This window comes from Podarcis melisellensis (genome assembly GCF_964234715.1).
Source record: "Podarcis melisellensis genome assembly, chromosome: Z".
NCBI lineage: Eukaryota > Metazoa > Chordata > Lepidosauria > Squamata > Lacertidae > Podarcis > Podarcis melisellensis.
The window spans coordinates 16,845,518-16,858,864 of record NC_138547.1 but is presented as its reverse complement, the minus strand read 5'-3'; the positions used below and the strand labels follow the sequence as shown (position 1 = coordinate 16,858,864).

The 13,347-nt window shown below is 45.6% G+C and overlaps 2 protein-coding genes and 1 long non-coding RNA gene across 3 annotated transcripts in view; 2 read left to right on the top strand and 1 right to left on the bottom strand.

Annotated features, from left to right (window-relative positions):
• The window catches only part of LOC309362288 (torsin-1A-like), an 8,672-nt gene extending 5,104 nt beyond the window's left edge, over positions 1 to 3,568 (top strand). Inside the window, exon 5 of the mRNA XM_081897927.1 lies at positions 905 to 3,568. Coding sequence (XP_081754053.1) covers positions 905 to 1,149 — 245 coding nt within the window. The 3' untranslated portion in view covers positions 1,150 to 3,568. The remainder of the gene's footprint in view (positions 1 to 904) is intronic.
• Positions 1 to 8,479, top strand: part of LOC309362349 — a 16,562-nt gene extending 8,083 nt beyond the window's left edge. Inside the window, exon 2 of the long non-coding RNA XR_014164935.1 lies at positions 8,328 to 8,479. This is a non-coding gene — a long non-coding RNA (uncharacterized lncRNA). The remainder of the gene's footprint in view (positions 1 to 8,327) is intronic.
• On the bottom strand, positions 4,153 to 13,347 carry TOR1B (torsin family 1 member B). The gene is made up of 5 exons (XM_081897925.1): positions 13,113 to 13,347; positions 12,216 to 12,481; positions 9,770 to 9,945; positions 8,349 to 8,476; positions 4,153 to 7,072 (listed from the first exon to the last, which is right to left on the bottom strand). Exons 1-5 carry the CDS (start codon positions 13,330 to 13,332, stop codon positions 6,825 to 6,827), a joined length of 1,038 nt encoding a protein of 345 aa, XP_081754051.1. The 5' UTR covers positions 13,333 to 13,347; the 3' UTR covers positions 4,153 to 6,824.

Genomic DNA, 13,347 nt, shown 5'->3' with positions numbered 1-13,347 from the left:
AATCTTTCCTTGAAAAGTGACTCTTACTTATCTTGATGAAAGATGGGTGGTGCAGTGCTTTTTTCTGGGGGTACTCAAGAGTATACAGTACCAGCACCTTGGGGTGTGCGAACCTGGCTTTTGTTTGGTGAAACTAGCATGTACAAAAGTTAAGAGTCCCATCCATTGTTCCTCCACTGGCTCTGCCTACTTTTACCTCTGGTCTTACCCTCCACTGGCATGTGGCCCCTGGAGGGTTGCCCTAGTGGGAATGTGGCCCCCCTGACTGAAAAAGTCTCCATGGATCACACGAAGAACATCCCAGCTCAGCAAGTAGGGCAAATGAAACCTCTAGCGACACAAAATCATTATTGTTTGGCTTTTTACCAAACCGTTTGTGGTCCAGCACATAGTTAAAATTATGGAACTTGCAGGAAGCAGTGATTGCCTCCAACATAGGTGGTTTTAAGAGGGGATTAAACAAATTCACAGAGGAGAGGGCTAGCCTACTTGCTATATATGTTCTGCCTCCACGACTGAAGGCAGAAAATGCCTCTGAATAGCACTTGCTGGAAACCACAGGAGGAGAGAGGGCTCCTCTTGTGCTTGGGTACTGCTTGAGAGTTTTATGTTGGGGCATCTGGTTGGCCACTGTGAGAACAGGATGCTGGACTAAGTGGCCCATAGGCCTGATTATGATTATGTTATGATTTTGGCCATAATTTCCTGTAGTATGTGGTAAGTCCCACATCAAGCTTAAATTATTGTATTTGGGGCATGGAGTGTACTGTATTGGGCTTTATTTTATTGTATTTGTACCTTAAGCAATTCTGGACAAAATTATAAAATCAAAAAGAAAATTAATATATGAAAGAAAAATATTTCCCCACCCCATACCAAACAAGATCGCTACCTTCCTTTGCAGGTGGCTTCTGGCACAGCAGCCTGATCGACAAACACCTCATTGATTATTTTGTACCATTCCTGCCCCTGGAGTACAAGCATGTGAAAATGTGCATTCGGGTCGAGCTTGAATCCCGCGACTATGAGGTGGATGAGGACATTGTGACCCAGGTCGCTGACGAGATGACTTACTTCCCAAAAGAAGAGCGGATCTACTCTGACAAGGGATGCAAGACTGTTTGTACAAAGCTGGATTTCTACCTGTAATGCATATATTTATGATTACCTGATTTTCAAAGAAAATGAACCCAATCACAGAACTTTGAGAAACTGAATCTTTTTTAAAAAGATTTTAAATTATGTAAAGAGAGGAGACAGCTCAATAGTTTCTCAGAGTGGAAGGAATGACGAACCTGATCCTACAAATTACTCAGTCTTGTGGCCTTGTGTCTTGGTTTGGTCCACTCCAGAGCATCTTTTACTGATGCCTGTCCTGTGAAAACCACCTGAATTTTTCTACATCTGCTTAATGGACCAGTATTCTAGAGAGTGACTATGTCTGTGACTGAGTTCTAATGAGATCTCTGATGTTGGAACCACCTCCCAATCTTCTTAAAAATTATGACTTCTCCCAAGGAATGAAGGAATGTTTCTTGAGGCAGCTTAGGAAAAGACGTGCAGCTTTCCATGAGCGCCAACTCTTTCTTAAATGGTTTCAGTAGTAACGGCAGAGAGAGCTATGTAACATAGTATTTTCAAACTGTTTGCGGGGGTGGCTTTCTGTTCTTTGAAAGTTTGGGGGGGTGGGGCAGTTCATCAACAAATTGGCCAGTATGGGGGGAAAAACCTCAATGAGGGAATACTCGTGGGGGTCAGACTGGCTTCCATCTTGGCCCCCATCTCCTTTCAGCAGCAGAATATTTGCACCCTTATCCATGTGAGGAGTGTAACAAACTTACCCACTGTCCTGTGTCAGCAGAGGTGGCCCTCTAGGCCACTCCCAGAATCCTTTGCAATGTGCAAGGTGTGACACAAAAGATTCCCTCAGCCTCAAAACCTTAAAAACCACTGCCTTAAATCTCAGAATGCAGGGGGTTGTGAAAGATTTTGATATTCAAACTAATTTATATGTACAAAAAATAATGACAAATTCAGAAAGGCATTTTGAAAACAGCACTCTCCATCAAAAGGAGTATGGTGGCACTAACAGAGAGAGAGGGGTTGCTATTTTTTACCTGCCTTAATTCCCACTTCTCTTGGCACCACAGAGGCAAAAACAGGCAGAGGTTTCCAGGATGGTTTAAAGTACAGGTGGGACAACTTCCACTCCTGCTGTTTTGTGGCAGCTTTCCAGGGGCTGATTTTGAGTGGTGGGGAAACCATGTTGGATTTTCATCCCAATAAAGCCATCTTGTGCTGGAGAAGAGCAGTTGATAAATCAAAGCTCACGTAGGGCAGAAGGAAAACAGCTTTTCTCGATCTTACTGAACACAACTCCCAAGTTCTCAGCATTATCTTCTGTAACCTCTCTGTGTATCTTTTTACTTTAACAGCCTAGCTTCAAGAAAAGCCAGTGCATCTAATGTTAAAAGGGCACTTGCCAAAGTGTGAGAGTGAATCTTACAAAGAGCACAAGTGCTGCTGTTGGATTATGCAGTTTTGTGTCAAGAGGTCCTCATTTCAAAACTTGGCAGCATCTAGCTCACAGGCAGTCAGCCCGAGGCCTAATTTCACATTGGTGGCAGGAAGGAGTGTGGAAGAGAGAAAAATATAAAGGTTGCCACACACACTTTTGAGTTTGGTCATATCCTGCTGTTGGCACACAACCCAAGAAAATTCTCCTGGAGGAATCTGTTTGGTATAGAAAAGTTAACAGCTACCCTTAACTGGGCATTTTTGTGTCAAGTCTGTGCATTTGTGAAGAAATGCTTCTTCATGGCTCACTTTTGCACGTAACTCACCAAACCATGGACAGGGACACTTTTCACTATGGCTTGGCAGGACAAAACCGGGGGTAACAGCTGTCACAGTGATGGCTGCAAAGCAACTGCTATAATGTAGAAACAAGATTGAGTAGCAGGGCAGTATCACTGTAACATACTTTGCCAGCCAAGAAGTTCAGATTATTGTTTTAAGCAACCATAAGTAAAAAAACCCCACACATTTTGATGTGTCAACTGAGGCATTGGATTAAGCCTACATAAAGTCAAATTGCACTTTGGTCCTCTTGAATTCAAGCTTAGATTAGTTAAGAAAGTCCCCTGTCCCTTCCTTCTACCCAACTCCCACTCCCATTTTTTCAAAAGCTCTGTAGGAGTGAAGAACTGAACAAAGTGTGTTTGCAGAGTGGGGAGATGGTGAAACTTCCTTGCTGTGAACTACATGTGAAAGAGTTTGTCACAACCAACTTCTTCACACCAATTTTAAGTGCAACACATCACTTAGGCATATTCTGTGGTGGAAGGAGGCCCTGTCGAACTCAGGGGGACTTGCTTCTAAGTGCACACAGAGGATTGTGCTCTTATTGGTCTGCCTCAAACCCAGAATCAGCCAAAAGACATGGAGCAAATTGAACTAGGTGCTGTTGGGAGAAGACTGCAGCTTTGTGATTTTTTGATTTAGAACTACCCGATTATTCCCTCCTGCAACTGATTTTTTAAATAAAATTGTAAAATAATTGGTCAAATGTCTCTTTGTCCTGCATCTATTGATTTAAAACAAGGGCAAGTAACCTTTTTCACAGCCATGGACCACTTTCCGGGGTGTGTGTGTTGTAAAATGCTGCTGGTGGGTGAGCAAGTTAATGTAAATGAGACTAATTCTACAGTAGGATACTTTTACTGTCAACACCCCCTTCCCTGCCATGCAAATAAGTGAAAGGCATTGCCAGCATAATTTGACCAGATATGGCTGCACTCTCTCCTTGTTGTTGGAGGCACATTTTGCCTCTGAATACCAGTTGCTGGGTATTACAAATGGGGGGGGGGTTGCTGCTGTTGGAGTCATCTGATTGGTCACAGGATCCTGGTCTTTCAATGAACTTTCAATAAAGTTTCTCATCTCCTAGAAACTAGCTTTTTTGACAAATCGGTCTCCTTGGACAATGAACAAAACCACAGGGAGGATTAAGGAGGCAGAAAGATAACAGGAGAGCGCAGATGAAAACCTTTTACTACAGCAGCTTATGGCAGTTGAAGCTTATTCTTGTACCCAGAGTATCAGAACTGCAGTTTTGAACACCTGGGCAAATAAGGAAAGGCAAGAGACCTGTTTTATGGTACTTTTGTAAAAGATTTAATACAGATAGCAGCAACTGACCTACAATCACTCCATAGAAGTTACAAAACTTAGCCCACACTGGCCATCTTTAAAATGAATTAAAAGTTTCAATTTTTTCATAACCACTGATTCTGATCTTTCTCAGCCGCATATGAGCTGTTCCTCTGGATTCTTAAAAGGGGCAACACAGAATCAAACCTCACACTCTGAACTTGTGTTGTGAGACTGCCAATTTATCCTTTGGTGATTTTTCTGGCCGTTGCATTCCCAAGTGGCGAGGAATTCACTGTATTTCACCACAGGGCTATGGGGCAACCCCGTGAAGAATGAGAAGGAACATCATAACCTCATGGTGAGATGAAGTGAGTACACACTCAACCAGCACACTTCTGTCTCTTGGCAAAATATCTGATGAGATGGTGTCTAGGCTACAGGAGAATAGGGACTATGCAACCAACCTCTTTCATGCCTAGTCCCTTGCAACGACTTTTTACCGCAGCAGGACCCTAAGCGATTTGCCCTAATGCTCAGTGGCCTTTTATTGTACCGCTACACCTAGACAGAGCTCAGTTGGCAGCTCCTGCTTAAACAAGATTCTCTACAGCAACACACAGGGTTATAGCCAATATCAGTCACACTCAAGGACAGACCCATTGAAATGAAAAGGAGCAACTTGAATCATAGTTAATTTCAACGGGTCTACTTTTCCTAAAACTCCATCAAACAGGAAGTTGCAGAGTAGCCTATTCTGTCTGTTCAGATGCATCTGGAGTTACTTGTTTGCTGCGGTGCACATGCACATCCCAATTGCATTTCACACATTCATGTTCTCATTCCTTTAAATAAATGCTGCTTAATTAAGCCTTACAATAGCCTTCACCATCCTGCGACCCTCAAATGTTTCGGACCACAACTTCCATCACCCCAGTCAAGCATCTAGAGGGCCCCAGGTTGGCAAATAGTGCTAAACATATTTATTGCTGCAGTGGGAAGTAGTTAATTGACCCAGTTCTCCCCACCATCCCCAAACCTCTGTAGCTTTAATAGATTTTTTATCACCATTTTGAAAGATAGAGAGATAAAAGATACTTAAAAAAATATGTTCCTTAATTTCCATTAAAAATATATACAGGTAGGATGAGTGAGAGGCATTATTTGGAGAGGAAGGATTCTAGTCCTCCTGGATTTAAACCAGGCTGCCTGACCCTGGTGTCCTCCAGAAGCTACAGCTGGGGACTACAACTCCCATCATCCCTGACTCCTGGCCACACTTGCTGGGGTGTGGGTGCGCTGATTGGAACTGGGAATCCAACATCATCGGGTGGGAAGGCATATCAGTTTGGGGAAGAACAAACCAATCAGGCTATGTGTAACAGTGAACCCAAAGTTAAATCCCCTTTCAGACTTATACCAAAGCTGCAAACCTCGTCAAAAACTCTAGGGTAATGTTCCAGCCCATCAACAGGCAAATTATACATACATACAACACTCCCCACTCCTTTAGGGACAGTGTTTTGTTCCTGGAAGGATGACTGTCAAGATTTAAGGGGCAAAGACATACAAATTCATGGCCTATTATAGCCAGTTTCCCTAAGCTCAATGTGATACCTAACTGCATTGTTACAGCCGAAGGTGGATCAGCTTTAGAGTCCCATATACAGAGAGGACCCCACCTTTTCTTCCATCCATAGGGAGAGCTGGTCATGCCACTGGTTACCTGCACACTGAATAACTTCAAGCTTCCCTAGAAAGATGCCCTTGCACAATTTGCAATGCTTTAGCCAACAGATGGAGAAAAGCACTCTGCTTCCCAATGACCCCATGAGCTGAAATTCCCCAAATGGTACGGATGCCACAACAGCATTAGCCATCCTTCATTTCAGACCGAGTGTCATAGTGTAGAGCAGTGTTTCTCAAATCTGTGTCCCCAGCTGATGTTGAACTACAACATCCATCATCCCCGTCCACTAGTTCTGCCAGCTAAGGATTATGGGAGTTGTAGTCCAACAACATCTGGGGACCTAAATTTGAGAAACACTGGTCTAGAGGAATGTGGAGAGGAGAGGCAAAGTCACTCCTAGCAAATCCCAGCTGTTGAACGCTAATGCTTTATGGTCCATAGTTGTGGTCTTGTCTTACATCATGGGTGGGCAACCTGTGGATCTCCAATTGTTACTGAGGCTTGAAGCAGCCACCATGGTGAACAGTCAGGGAGCTACAAACCAGGTGTGAAGACCTTTCAGCCCTCCAGTTGTTGCTGAACTACAACTCCCATCGGTGTCCAACAAGCAGGGCCAGTAGCCAGGGATGATGGGAGTTGTAGTTCAGCAACACCTGCAGGGCCAAAGGTTCCCTACACCTGATGTACTCCATCAATATCTGGTGGTCCACAAGTTTGCCCTCCTGGTCTTACACTTGTGATTTCTACCTAAAGCCAAGAGTGGTACCCGTTTCCTTGGTGGCACATTGCGAGAGGAAATGCCTAAGGTGTGACCACAAAAAGCCAACAGCTCCTAAAAGCCCCACACAATATTTTTAAAAGTGCACACCCAGAGTTTTTCTTTCATTTTTTTTAAAAAAGTGCTTTGGAGAAAGAGAGGATAACAGATTTAAGAAACCCTTCACCATCCTCCTCTTCTGGTTTAATGGCATTTAAAAAAAAATCAAATATCCACCAAGTCCAACTTGGTCTGTACAGTCTTGCACCCCTTGGTGGAGTAGATCCGTTCATCCTTTGGGAAGAAAGTCATCTCATCGGCCACCTTCTGGACCACTGACTCATCGACAGGGTTGCTGCGGGAGACTATCTCTGCCCGGATACACATTTTCACATGCTTGTACTCCAGGGGAAGGAATGGCACGAAGTAATCAATGAGGTTCCGGTCGATAAGACTGCTGTGCCAGAGGCCGCCTGGGGAAGGGCAAAATTGAGAAAATGAGTGGATTTGGGAACTGGGAGATATTGTTGCCTCTGACTGCATAATATGGTAACTGAGCTGTGAGTCCTGCCTTGCAGGGGGGGTTGCACTAGAGCAGGGGTAGGCAACCTAAGGCCCAGGGGCCAGATGCAGCCCAATCACCTTCTCAATCCGGCCCGTGGATGGTTCGGGAATCAGCGTGTTTTTACATGAGTAGAATGTGTCCTTTTATTTAAAATGCATCTCTGGGTTATACGTGGGGCATAGGAATTCGTTCATTTTTTATTTTTATTTTCAAAATATAGTCTGGCCCACCACATGGTCTGAGGGACGGTGGACCAGCCCATGGCTGAAAAAGGTTGCTGACCCCTGCACTAGAGGCCCATCTGAGTCCCTTCCGAGTCTCAAATATAAATTAAATGTTCATAAATGTACAAGGCAAACACATACATAAGTATATAAACCATGTGTCTGAAATAGTACAGAAGAGCAATCCTGAAGCCATTTTTACTCTCCCAAATTGATCTCAAACATTTCTCTGCAAGGAGTAAGGAAATGGGAAAGCCTTCCCATTGTCTTTTGCTTGCAAATCCTGTCTTAAGGGCCTATTTGTGTATGAACAGGGTGAGCCTGTGACCTGGGACTCAGGAACTAAACTATTAACCATAACAAAAGAATGGCCAGACTGCCCAGGTAATGCAATCAGTGACCATTATCAGATATCCTGGCAGACAGGATTTCTGCTGTAGACTGCCTCCTTTTGTAATGTATGCATGTTGTGGGGGATGGTCTTGAGCTACAGGGTGGGCAGTTTCAAAAGTCTATGTAAGGCCTTGCATACCATTGTTCAGGGTTCTCTCCTCCCTCCTGCATGTGGTGAGTGGGGACCCTGTTGCAACAGTTAAATTAAGATGAGAAGATGAGGCTTACTATCCGCTTTGCTTCTCAATATACTCTGGTTGGCTAATGGTTGAATTTGTTTTTTAAACTGAGAAGTATATAAATTCTAAAGAATACATCTAGCTCAGGATTCCCTACAATGACCGGCAGTTGGTTCTCTAGGCAGGGGCAGCCACTGCGGTGCCCCCCATATGTTGTTGGACTTCAACTCTAATCGTGCCTGACCACTTCCCATGCAGGTTGCAGGGGCTGATGGGAGTTGGAGTCCAACAACAAAGGGCCACAGATGGGAGACAGAACTTTGAGTTAGGAAGAAATTCAAAATCTCTAGCTTGATGAGGAAGGCAGAGGGCAAAGAATGAAACTCACTGTTCTTGTTGTTGAAGACGCCCACGGATAACACAGGCTCCAGGTCCTTCAGCTGGATCTCCTCCCTGTCCCGCCCATTGTGCCAGAAGTCTAAGGTCACTCTGGTGATGAGGTCTCCCCCAGCGTTACTGCCAGAAAAACCAATGGGGTGGGTGGGAGACATGTTAGGAATCCATATGCTTCATAATAGAACCAGCAATACACATCCTGATTTTGTAAGAAACCAATCTTACTTAAACTTTGGAACTCCCTGCCTATTGACATCAGTCAGATGCTTTTGGTGCATGCTAAAAACATTAAAAAAATATTCAGCCTATCTAGACATGTAGAATGCTGGCATGTGGTAAGCCCCCCCTACCCCCACTTGAGGAATGTATTAAAAAGTGGTGAAGAGAGAAAATGCTAGAAATCATTAGGAAAGGGTTTGAAAATAAAACCACTGGTATAGTAAAGCCACTAAATTAATTGGTGGTGCGACCCTGCGAGGAGTAGCGCCAATAGTTCTGGTTGCCTTGCTTCAAAAAGGATACTGGAAAAGCTTCAGAAAAGGGCAGCCAAAAGCGGATGGAGCGTTTCCCCTATATGATGGATGCATTTGGGACGTTCTAGTTTAGAGAAAAGGTCAGTAGGAGGTAACATGACAGAAGTTTATAAAATTGTGCATGGCACAGAGAAAGAGGATATAAAACAGCATTTCTCCCTTTCTCCTGACATTCAGTCTTGTGGACTTCCCATGAAGCTGAATGTCAGGAGATTCAGGACAGATAAAAGAAAGTCTTCCTTCATGCAGGACATAATTAAACCCAGAGAACTCACTCCCACAGGGGGTAGTGGTGGCCACCAACTTGGACAGCTTTGAAATAGGATTAGGAGAAGGTAATGCTATTGATGGAGCGATGCGGGTGGCGCTGTGGGTTAAACCACGGAGCCTAGAACTTGCTGATCAGAAGGTCGGCGGTTCAAATCCCTGTGACGGGGTGAGCTCCCGTTGCTCGGTCCCTGCTCCTGCCAACCTAGCAGTTCGAAAGCACGTCAAAGTGCAAGTAGATAAATAGGTACCGCACCAGCGGGAAGGTAAACGGTGTTTCCGTGCGCTGCTCTGGTTCACCAGAAGCGGCTTAGTCATGCTGGTCACATAAAGCGAGATGAGCGCCGCAACCCCAGAGTCGGTCACGACTGGACCTAATGGTCAGGGGTCCCTTTACCTTTACCTAAAGCTATTGCTGGCTGTGCTCTGCCTCTGAATGCCAGCTTCTGGAAACCACAGGAGGGGAGAGTTGCTGTTGTACTCAGTTGCTTCTGAGCTTCCAGTTTAAAAGACTAGATGGGCCTCTGATGAACTGATCCAGTGAGACTCATCTAATTTCAAATGGAAACCATCAAATGAAGGGCTTGTGGTTGCAGGCAAAGAGATTCCCAACCTGAGAAAAATGAAGATTGCCCTCCTGTAGGAGACACCGTCAATCTGCTCGTAGTAGTCAAGGAAAGGCTTGATGGCATCTATCAGTCCTGGGTGAAGCTTGTCCATCTCATCAAATATGAATACCGACTTGGCGCAGGCGCTGACGTTACCCCGAATCCACTTCTGCAATTGCTCCTGGACCAAAGCAGTAAGGAGGTTAAAAGGTTGATCTTACAGTTCTTCAGCATCAACCCAATTATGGAGGATGCTCTGATTTTAACATTAAAAAATCCCTGACACCCTACTTGAGTAATTGACCAAAGAACCAAGGCAAAAGTCGGACAGAGTGATCCTTAAATCTAAGAGAGTGGTGGAATTTATGCCAGCTTTAACGTAAACTGGTGTAAATTCCAAACTGCATTCAGGAGGAGGGCTACTGCAGGCCCGAGCCTGGCAGAGGGTAAAACCATCCTTTAAAACAGAGCTTGACTTGCAACACATTTTTTTCACGGGATCACAGAACTGTAGAGTAACAACTTTAAAGTGGTTTGCAAAAAAGATAAAACCATAAAAACAGGGGGGAAATGCAATTCATTATGATACACAATAAGTTAACTAAAATTAAAATCCACATCAACTTTCTAAGCATGTGAGAAGGTTGGGCTGAACAGGAATGTTTTTAGGAGGCACTGAAAAGAGTATAGTGAAGGTGCCTGCCTGATATCAAGAGGCAGGGAATTTCAAAGTGCAGGTGCTGCCCCACTAAATGATCAAGTTATTTAAAATGTGGAATGGGTAATACATGGTACCTGTAGTAGTGCCAATCAGGCTGATCAAAGCAGTCACATGTGGGGTAAGGTGATGCAGGATAAAGTGTTCCCAAACTGTAACACTTTGAACATGGCCCGGTAGCAAATGACCAGTGCAGATTTCTAAGCGCATGTGTTATAATGCTGACGAGGCCTCACTCCTGTCAGCAATTGAGCTGCAGCATCCTGCACTAACTGAAGCTTCTGGATCACGTGTGAGGGAAGTTCCACACAGGGCAAACTGATGTAATTCGGTCTTGAAGCAACCAAGCCATGAACTACTGTAGCAAGGCTTTCCTGGTCCAGGGATGGCCGTAGCTGTTGAACTGTCCACTGAAGTTGGCTGCGCCTCCAGTGACAGAACCGGATGCAGAAGCACCCCCAAACTGAAAACTTTCTCATTCGGGGGGGGGGGGGAGTGCAACCCCATCCAGGGTAGGCAACTAACCAATTTCTCAGACACGGGGGCTTCTTAACCACAGTCATATAAGGCAGCTCCGTCCATTCCTAAAAAAGGAAGCAGCTCCACAAACTCTCAGCTTTCACTTTCCATTATTCTCCTATATTAACTCCTTTTACTGGAAGGCAAATGACCACTACTGGTTTTCGAGAGTGCTCAACAGGCCATAGCAATAGGATCAAAAAAATCCAAAGTTTTCTTTTTCTGGGTGGTCCTTCTCCTGCCCTTCTAGAATATTGAAAGCATTTCCAAATGAAGAACAAAGCCTCTACCTGGTGCAAGTCCTGGAGACCTCAGTTCCCCTCTGCAAGCTAGGATTCCCCACAAGCTTACTGTTTAGCATGCCGTGTACAACCCAATGTTCCTGAGAACCTCTGTTTCATTTAGAGTAACTTTTAAGTTTCTAGCGCTCATGGATGCAAAGAATAATCAGGAAAAAGTTAGGAAAAAAGCTTTCAATTATTCAGGGGAATAGGGACCCTGGAAAAGGAAGACAGGAAGCAGACCCTCTAGCTCAGTACTGTCAACACTGACTGGCAGGGGCTTTCCAGGATTTCAGACAAGGACATTCCTAGACCTGGAGATGCCACTGGGGATTGAACCCGGGACCTTCTGCATGCAAAGCAGGTATTGTACCAGCGAGCTACAGGCCTTCCCCTTAACATAAAGTAAAATTCTAGTTCTCACAGTTCTGATTGAAGAGCTGAATTCAATATTGCCCGGTACTGTCAACACTAACTGGTAGTGGTTATCTAGGCTTTCAGGCAAGGGAGATACTGGGGGTTGAACCTGGGACCTTCTGCATGCAAAAAAACTTAAGAATATAAGTGGAGTCTGCAGGATGAGACCAGTGGCCCACCTAGTCCAGCATCCTGTTCCCACCAGATGCCTGTGGGAGGTGCACCAGCAAGGTCTAACCACAACAGCAACTCCTTGAGATTCCCAGCAGGTGGTATTTGGAGTGGAGGCAGCATGTGCTTAACCACTGAGTTTTACTATTCAGATATTTCAGTGCTCTTGGCTATAATGCCTTCACTAACCCAATGATAATCAAATGCTTTTAACCACAGCTCCCATCAGCTCCAGCTGAGACTGAGAGCTGCCTCACTTTGCCCACTCTGTAAAACGAGGACAAAATAAGCCTAGAATCGGCAACATAAAGCCTTGCAAAAACACTCAACCAATTACACCTTCACCTTATACAGTGCAATCTGGTGGTCGTGGGGGAAATGCAGTGTAGAAAGGAAAAGGTGGACATATTTGCTCTTCAGCCCAGCCTTGTGGATGTTTTCGGCAACAATCTGGCTGACAAAATTTTTGCCCGTCCCTGCCCAACCATGCAGGGAGAGTGCCAGGGGCTTCTTAGGGTTTGGATTGTTGACGAAGCCGGTCACCGCCTTCAGGATCACGTCCTTCGCCAGGTGCTGTCCGAAAAGCTTATTGTCCAGATTCTGCCGGAGCGCTGCAAAGAGGCAAAGGTGGAGAGTGTTGATTTCAGAGAGGCACTCCTGCAACCCTCAGTGTGGGTCCAGGGATTAGAGTGCTGGGCTTGGGACCTGGGAGACCAGGGTTCAAATTCCCACTTGGCCTCTGAAGCTCACCGGTGGACCTTGGGCCAGTCACAGCTTCTCAGTGTGACCTACCTCACAGGGTTGTTGTGAGGATTGAATTAGGAAAGGAGAACTGTATATGCCACCTTGAGCTCCTTGGAGAAAAAGGTGGGATATAAATGCAATAGATAAATAAACCTTGGGCATTATCCAGCTACAGTTGGAAATATCCTTCAGAAATCCAGGAGTGCAGTGTAGATAATACTGTGCTAGATGGACTCTAAGACAACTTCTTTCCTTAAATACACAGCACAACCAAATTGAACAACTCTATGGGGCCAAAACTACTTCACTCTCTCTTTCTCTCTCCCCTCCACCCAACAAAACCAACTTCCCTATAAGGGGGGAAGTCCCTTCTAGGGGGGCAGCCCTGCCTTATTTTTCGTCCTCTTTCCTTGCCTCTCTATGGTGGGGCTAGGGCTGCTACATCCCGCTTTTTGCCCCCTATGGGGCCAGCCAGCCACCCTCCCTGCCTGCAGGTACCGGTGCTGTTGGGCCGCTCCTCCTCGCCGGGGCAGCACTCCACGAAGGCGCAGTAGAAGCGGGGGGAGGAGAGGTAACCGGTCAGAGCCGAGGCCGCCCCGATGGCGATGCCGGTGCTGATGGGCTCCAGCCCCGCCGATCCAGGCGGCCCCAAGGCGGGCTCCAGCAGCAGGAGCAGTACCGGCGGCGGCAAAAGCAGGCGGAGTCGGAGCCGCAGCATGGTGGACGCCGCGCC

Coding starts and splice junctions, on each gene's coding strand:
- TOR1B (XM_081897925.1), bottom strand. CDS start 13,332: ATGCTGCGGCTCCGACTCCGCCTGCTTTTGCCGCCGCCGGTACTGCTC. Junction 12,482..13,112: donor GGAGCGGCCCAACAGCACCG/GTACCTGCAGGC, acceptor GCCTCTTTGCAG/CGCTCCGGCAGAATCTGGAC. Junction 8,477..9,769: donor GCAATCTTCATTTTTCTCAG/GTTGGGAATCTC, acceptor TTTTTCTGGCAG/TAACGCTGGGGGAGACCTCA.